This window comes from Bidens hawaiensis, unplaced genomic scaffold (assembly GCF_021521415.1).
Source record: "Bidens hawaiensis isolate Kalapana, Puna unplaced genomic scaffold, B.hawaiensis_p1.1 tig00017586_1, whole genome shotgun sequence".
Lineage (NCBI taxonomy): Eukaryota > Viridiplantae > Streptophyta > Magnoliopsida > Asterales > Asteraceae > Bidens > Bidens hawaiensis.
In genome coordinates, this window is record NW_027492663.1 from 397574 (window position 1) to 405670 (window position 8097).

The 8097-nt window shown below is 33.0% G+C and overlaps 1 protein-coding gene across 1 annotated transcript; it reads right to left on the reverse strand.

Annotated features, from left to right (window-relative positions):
• Positions 1-547: 547 nt before the first annotated feature.
• Positions 548-1654, reverse strand: LOC143554322 (putative serine/threonine-protein kinase PBL2). The gene is made up of 5 exons (XM_077044104.1): positions 1595-1654; positions 1400-1508; positions 999-1090; positions 790-855; positions 548-589 (listed from the first exon to the last, which is right to left on the reverse strand). Exons 1-5 carry the CDS (start codon positions 1652-1654, stop codon positions 548-550), a joined length of 369 nt encoding a protein of 122 aa, XP_076900219.1.
• Positions 1655-8097: the final 6443 nt, after the last annotated feature.

An 8097-nucleotide genomic window follows, 5' to 3' on the forward strand; every position in this document is an offset into this window, starting at 1 on the left:
AATTCTTTTATTTATAAATCGTCATAGATTACAAACCGAAATAGTATACATCTTTTTGACTACCCGATGTGAGCTTTACGTCAGTTCAACCCACGAAATTAGCCTTATTTGCTTCCTTCGTAACGACTCAACATAACACACACATATAGCAAGTTTGCTAGGCTTGGGCTTGACTAGCATTGCTGGGACCAGCTGGCTAACTCTAAGTAATTCATTATTAAACTATATGCATTATCTATGCTGTAAATAATCTACACCTTGACTAGCATTGCTGGGACCATCTTCATTGATATTTGACTTTGAACTTGACTTTCTTATCAACACTAATTTGCAATAGAGAATAGTATTTTATTTTTTCTAGAATGGATAGTGCATCGGACATGTTTGCCAGCCTCCTTTCATGAGTATCACCCTTCTAAATTCGCGTCCGTTGCACTGTATAGTTTAGCTTCTGTAATTTGAGACGTTACCCAATCTAGTAAGTTATGCTATTCGCAACACTTTTTATTATCAATGGCATGCCTCCCTGTAATGGGTTCCAACAAAACTATCCCAAAGTTATATAAGTCATCTTTTGTTGTAAGTCTACCTGTCACATAGGTAACGTTACTTCATATAAATGTTAATAGGACTGGCTAGCTATTATTAGTAAAATGTAATATGTCCACTATTTTTTTGAGCCCTTTTTAGATAAAAACGGATAAATCAAGAACAATGGAATTGAAACGAACCTACAACAATATACTTTGGGGCGGGATGGGATTCTGTCCCCATGACTTGAGTTGTTACATGACTCATATCATCCATTGGACTAGGTTTTGCAAAAACAAAGTCTGATAGCTTCACATTATAGTCCTAAAAACAAAAAAAAAATAAAATAAATGAAGTGATATAAACAAAACCATCATAACAGTATTGGAGAATATAAAATATTTAATTATGGGGATACATGCCATATCTAGCAAGATGTTAGAACACATAAAATCGTTACATATAACTTTGGATTCTGAAGCATGCAAGTAAGAGTGCCCTTGAGCGACTTCCACCGCCACGTTAATCGTTTGTTTCCAAGAAAGAGGCTCTTCACTCCCTAAAATGAGGCATACATGTAAAAATAGATATAAACATGACACAATTAGATGAATAACATTGGCAAACGTAGGAAATTTTCTCACAGAGGTCAGAAATATCTTTAGTTGGCAATCGTTAAATACTTACAGCGATAGGTTGTGTTTGTCACTATAATAGTACTAAAAGAATTTTCATTGGGGACGGAAAACCTCTGAACCGCAAAGGTAGGTCCACCCATGATGAATAATAAAAATTGCATATGACTTAGAAGATATATATAAGGAAGAAAACTAGCACGTACTATTAAAAAGATGATTCTGAAAGCTACCTAGAGGCATGAGTTCATATACCATAAACCTATTTTCACCTTCACTGTATAAACCAATGAGGTTTAACAGATTTGGATGATCAATTTGACCAAGACAAATAACTTCTGACTGCAAATTAAATGCAAGTTTAAATTAGAACAACTATAACAATTAAAGAAAAGAATTATATAGCTAGTATTAGGGCAAACACCTACCAACCAATCTTTATGGCCTTGAAAATATGTGGGATTAAGTGCCTTCGCTGCAATAGCCATTCTAGGGGCACCAGCTCTTCCGGTAAAAGGGTTTCTTTTTTAAGCCATCCTTTGTATATGCGGCCAAAACTGCCTTCTCCTAAAATGATTGTTGAGATAGAAGACGTTTTATGGGACTAAAAATAAGTGTTATAGAAATAAATAGAAATAAAATTTGTTAGCTGCTAATAAGAGGCGTTTTTTGGCATTACGAGACGGTCGGTATTGATTACGGAATTAAAAATTTTGAAAAAAACAATGTTCTGAATTTAATAAGCTTTTGAAAAACCATGCACGAAAAAGCTAAGTTAGGACTGCACCTTAAAAGTAAAATGACTAAGCACGTTAGCCAACAATAGATGGAAAATCATATTTCATAAGGACACTGTTAAAAAGGAACTACCAAGCCAAAACTTATATAATCAAGGGAAAATTTCAAGGTTGTGTGTTGTGAAATATACTTGTACAAGCTAGTAATCGTGCTATGTTAACTGTCACGTGGGTAACTAGCCATCTCGTTAATTTATCCATTTTGAAATAACTAACCATAACCCCATTAAAATAATAATTAAACTACTTAAAAGAATAGAAAAATAAAAAATAATAATTTATGATTGGGTGCTAGTGAGGTGGACCCACTAAATGTTTGGCACAGTTATTACCATGGTGCTTGGCTTCAATGGCGCTGAGAATGTTTAACAGGGCGCGGTGTTCACGTCGCCATCATGCCCGTTTGATATGCATGGCACGTCCCTAATACAGCCTAAATAGTTATATTGGCCTAATGTTGACCCAGTGTAGCACATTAGAACCTAACCTTGATACCAATAAGTTAAGATAAGCTTAAATAGAAGAGAGAATATAACATTATGTGCATACATCATCCATATTGAATATATCCATCTTTCATTAAAAGAAATCTCACACTTCACTTGGTTTTGACAAAAATAAATAAACTTTTATTGTCACGTGAACAACCCTTATGTGTGATTAACAAAAAAAACGAAATATTATCACTAAATTATAAATTTTAACAAAATAAATTAAAATTGTAACGTTAGAGAAAAAAACTGGCTTACAGTTAGTCAAAGTTAAATTTCTTATCTATTATGAAAGCAAAATGATATGACTCAAACAAACCCTTAAACCATAGAAGTTTTAAATAAAATGTAATAATGCATATACAATTTCAAGCTTCAATTTTAATATCCAAATATTTATGTAAAAAAGTTAAGACAAATGCGAGGACAACTAAAATAAGCATTTGAATTTTGGTATGTATAATTCAACCTAAATTTTATATATAGCAATACTAATCAATGTAAGAATATACTTACTGTCCTTGGCTTTCACAAAAAACTTACAACCACAAGGAAACTAATAGATGCACAATAATTTTTTAGGCAACGTTTGATTCAAACAAAGCAAATTCATAGGCCAAATATTTTCATCAAACAAAGAGACGCTTGATATTTAATTTAAAAATCCTTATAACTAGTAAGCAAAACTACCAAATATTGAACATAAAATTTAATCAAGCCTAGGAAAACTATCACCAAGCCCTAAGTGGTGATGTGGTGCAATAGATCTAAGAGATTGTTGAATTGAAAGTTGTCAATTTGCGAAGTTTATTACCTTGTGCATTCAAGGGAATGACATGCTTGTTTTATTCCTATGAGCAATCAACATATTATAAATGGTTGAAATATGCGTTCTTCGATTCCTTCATAAAGATATTGGTTAGAAGTAATCACGATCCATTCATAACAAAATGGAAAGTTGTATTATCAAAATAAAACTCACAACAAGATAGAAGAAATTATCAATTACAAAACAAGAAATAAATAATTATATACCTTGAGAAGACTTCGAAGGTTTCCACTTTAAATCGGCAACCGAACATTACTAATTAGAATTGGCGATGGCACACAACGCTAGTGGCCACCGAAGATAAGAGCAAAACCAAAATTCGGGTTTATGTTTTTTTGGTGGAGTAGGGCGTCTTTTATATTCTTCGATAGGTAAAGAATAATGGGTTCCTAAGAAACAAATGGTGGGCTAACAATGACTTAAATGGCAACATAATTCATTTACATTCAGAAAAAACACATGGGAAAAAATGAAAACATAATTTGTTGTTCTTTTCACATAAAAATTAATATATTATTGTATTTCTTTCTTTTCTCCTTTCCAAAAGTTCTCTAAACTAACACCCCAACCAGGCAGATTATATGCTGAGGCGGTACGTTGATTGCTCATAAACTCGTAGTACCATTTAAGGGACAATAATATGATTATTAAATTTCAAATAGTTTGCAATTACACAATAATAATCCAAATAACAATACATCGGAAAAACAAATATTATTAGTTTAAAGAAACTTGGTTTTAAATACTCCGAACCATGCCCTATTGCCAAATAACAGTCCCGAATTCACACTTAGCTTGTGACGAATCCAACTAAAAGTGTATTTTTTTTCAACAGTCCGCGACGAAATGATGGTTAACTCTGATGCTTACATGGAATGCATTGTTGTCAAAAATTTGATTATCTATCTCTTAAATATAATTAAAATAAAATCAAAATCAAATTCCAAAACCCATCCAACAACAAAATACAAATCAAGCCCATTCCTCTTCAAAGTCCAAATTCTCATCTCCGTCTTCGGTCTCCCTTTCCTTTCCTTTCCTTTCTAGATTAATTCTCCACCACCACCGCCACTGCCACTCATCCACCTTTTTCTCCAACCATTATAAGGCAATTGCTTCTCATAATCCGATGGGATACCTATACCAAACCGTAATTCACCTTGACCCATTTAGTCAATCGGATGCCCACCCCTTACGCTATACCATCACCGGCACTAACGACCACGCTACCCTCGCCTCCGTCGCTCATCGGCGGTGCCCTAACTCGCCATTGTCTTCTTCCATATGAATCACCGCCGCCTAAGACACGGTAGTAGATCCTCTTTTCCTTTCATTGTTGTACTAGTTCCCAAACCACCGTTCTCGTCGTATGATCTTATATGGAAAATTGGTTATGGTTGGCAAACACCTCCATTGTTGGTTTAGTGTTGAAATTGGCACCACCACTCGATTTCATTTTCCCCAATTTTCCATAATTTCAAAATTAGGGATTTGAAATTTGTTGTTTAAAATTAGGTATTTTAAAATTGGGGTTAGTTATTGTTTATTTTGGTTGATAGATTGGAGATTTAAGATCTTGGATGATGTTAAAGTTATGTTGCTAAAGAGACACGTGCCACTTAAGCTACCGCATAAGAATTTTTTGGCAACTAGGCATGCAACGTAAGCATCAGACTAACGGAATTAATATTCCGTTAGTTAAGAACTGTTGGAAAAAAATGCACCTTTAGTTGAGACTGGCACCAACCAAGTGCTAAGTTAGGACTGTCATTTGCCGATAGGCATAGTTAGAATTATTTAAAATGAATTTTCTTAATTTAAATAAATCCTTAAGGTCCAACTAGATTATCTTCATCCTTACACATCATCGTATCAACTTGTAGAACGTTTAAAATAATAACACTTGAAAACAATAATATTGGTGAGAATTCATAAGTTTATATATATATATAGGGAGAGGACCAAGAAAAAACTCATCTTTAGAGAGAAAACTTAAAAACTCCTAAAGAATTATTTTTAACTAAAAATAAAAAAATATTTTCAAATTTCTGTTTTTGCAATTATTCTTATATTTTCTTACCCTTTGCTCGAAAAAATTAAATAAAATAATAAAAAATTACCCGCTGTAATGCACATACGTATTACTGTGCGATACCATTGTATTACATATGTGTATTACTATGTATTTTTAAGTTTAATAGTGTTTAATTGCATGTATTCAATATTTATGTATTGTATATGTGTAGTAGTACTGTATTATATAGAAAAAAATAATAATAAAATAAAAGTCGATGTAGTGCACATGTGCCTTAATGTTGTATTACACATACGCACTAATGTGTATTCGATGCGCGTATTAGTCTTATATTGCATATATACAATGGTGTATATCAAACATGTGCAATAGTGTTATATTCTATGCAATACAAACACTTTTGCATATATGCAATGCACACTATTACACATGTGCACCACACCGACGAGGTTACCGACAAGTTTTTTTTTTTTGAACCAATAATAACATATAAGAATAATGGAAAAAAAAGAAGCTTCAAATAAAAAATTTTTAAGTTAAAAATAGTTTTTTTAGGGGTTTTTAGAAGTTTTTAAGTTTTCTCTTTAAGAGGAGTTTTCACTAGATCCCACCACTATATATATATATATATATATATATATATATATATATATATAGGGTAACGATCCTAAAACAACCACATGAAAAATAAGAACCAATATGGTCCATTTATTTGAAAAACAAGAGTTTTTTTTTTAAGTAATGACATTTTTGTTAATGAAGATATTCGAGGGGCAATTATGGCACATTTATGCGTAACAAGTTTACACACACACACATATATATATGGTAATGATCCTAAACAACCACATGAAAAATAAGAACCATGAGAATCAATATGGTCCATTTATTTGAAAAACAAGAGGTTTTTTTAAAGTAATGACGTCACCGGATATTGATTTTCCAACAACGATCTTGGTATGCTCTTGGCCCACAGTTTCACTTTTAAGGTTAGCAGCGGCAGCCTCGGCTAACCAATGAGCCGTGGTTTCGTAAAGCCTTCTTGTCGCTTGTTTGGGTACTTCGAGGTTTTTTTTTGTTTACCCCACCGCTAGCTGAAGGCGCCCCCCTGCTTTGTATTTTGTGGTCCATGATTTGCGTTTACCCCAAAACATTTTTAACGATACAACTATTGAGAAACAAATTCTTTTTGTTTTTTGTTTGTTTGGCATATTGATTTTTAAGTTCCAATGCACCTATTTTTATCAACAAGGTCTATCTCCAAAATTTAATTTTGGTAGGTGACAATAAAGCGTTTTTGGTGTAGGGGGGTAAGTGTAAGACCCCGAATCCCGGGAATCCTACAGTTGGTAATCACATCCACAAATTCACAAAAATTTAAAACCAAACGATTCTTTGTATTTAAAACAAGTTCAGAGTAAATAACAGCGGAAAAGTTTAAGTATTAAAAATCCCAAAACACGGGTACAGGTGTCCAAAATCAATTGTAAATAAAATATTCGTTTTATTTGAAATCTCCATCTCATTAAAATCGTTTCAGAGTAGTAAACAGCGGAATAGATAACATCAAAATTCCCAAAACCCGGGAAGGTGACCAAAATCAAAATTTAACTACCTATGGTAATAATTTAAAAGAAACAGTTTGCGTTATTAATTCTTCGACTAGATGTGCCTTCAACCGTCCGAGTAGTCTCTAGCACGTCCAACGAAAATCTCTAATCCTCAACCTGAAAGTCAATCTAACATACACACAAAGTCAGCTTGAGCTGAGTGAGTTCAAGTTTTCATAAACAATAATTCATACTTTATTTCAAAGCTATAGTTATACACAATAGAGAAGGTATAAATAAAATAAATTATATATAATTCACCAAGTAATACAATCATCGTTGAACACACCTACACGGGCCTCCCCACCCCGAGTCAAGACTCGAGTAATATATTTGACCCGGACGCAGTAAGACCTAAGCATGTGACACGAGCCTCCCCACCACGAGTCAAACACGAGTAATATATTTGACTCGGTCACAGCTTATACATCCAAGCACGAGATACGGGCTTCCTCACCCCGGGTCTTCCCCAAGTAACATATTTGACCCGATCCCAGCTCATACATCCAAGCACGTGATACGGGCCTCCTCACCCCGGGTCTTCCCCAAGTAATATATTTGACCCGATCACGGCTCAACATCAGGGTCGAGCAAACGTACAACCCAAACACGTAAAATCAGTGCATGCAAACACAAAGTAGGCATACACAACATCAGTAGTCGAAACGACTACAACATCGCCAAATATAGGCCAAGCAATAATGTATATACATATATATATATATATATATATATATATATATATATATATATTTAACATCCCAAGGCCTACCTTATGCTAGCAAGCCTATATAAATTCGTTTAAAAACATTTCAAGAGTTTAAATATCAAAACGGGATTATAAAACATTCCAAGAGTTTAAATATAAAAACGAGATTATAAAACATTCCAAGAGTCTAAATATAAAAACTGGATTATAAAACATTCCAAGAGTTTAAATATAAAAACTGGATTATAAAACATTCCAAGAGTTTAAATATAAAAACGAGATTATAAAACATTCCAAGAGTTTAAATATAAAAACTGGATTATAAAACATTCCAAGAGTTTAAATATAAAAACGAGATTATAAAACATTTCAAGAGTTTAAATATAAAAACTGGATTATAAAACATTCCAAAAGTTTAAATATAAAAACTAGATTATAAAACATTCCAAGAGTTTAAATA

Excerpts from the sequence above, each read along its gene's own strand:
- LOC143554322 (XM_077044104.1), bottom strand. The coding sequence starts at position 1,654 with ATGGCTATTGCAGCGAAGGCACTTAATCCCACATATTTTCAAGGCCAT. Across the intron at positions 1,509-1,594 it reads AAGGCCATAAAGATTGGTTG|TCAGAAGTTATTTGTCTTGG; the intron begins GTAGGTGTTTGC and ends TTTAATTTGCAG. Across the intron at positions 590-789 it reads CAATGGATGATATGAGTCAT|GTAGACTTACAACAAAAGAT; the intron begins GTAACAACTCAA and ends CCTATGTGACAG.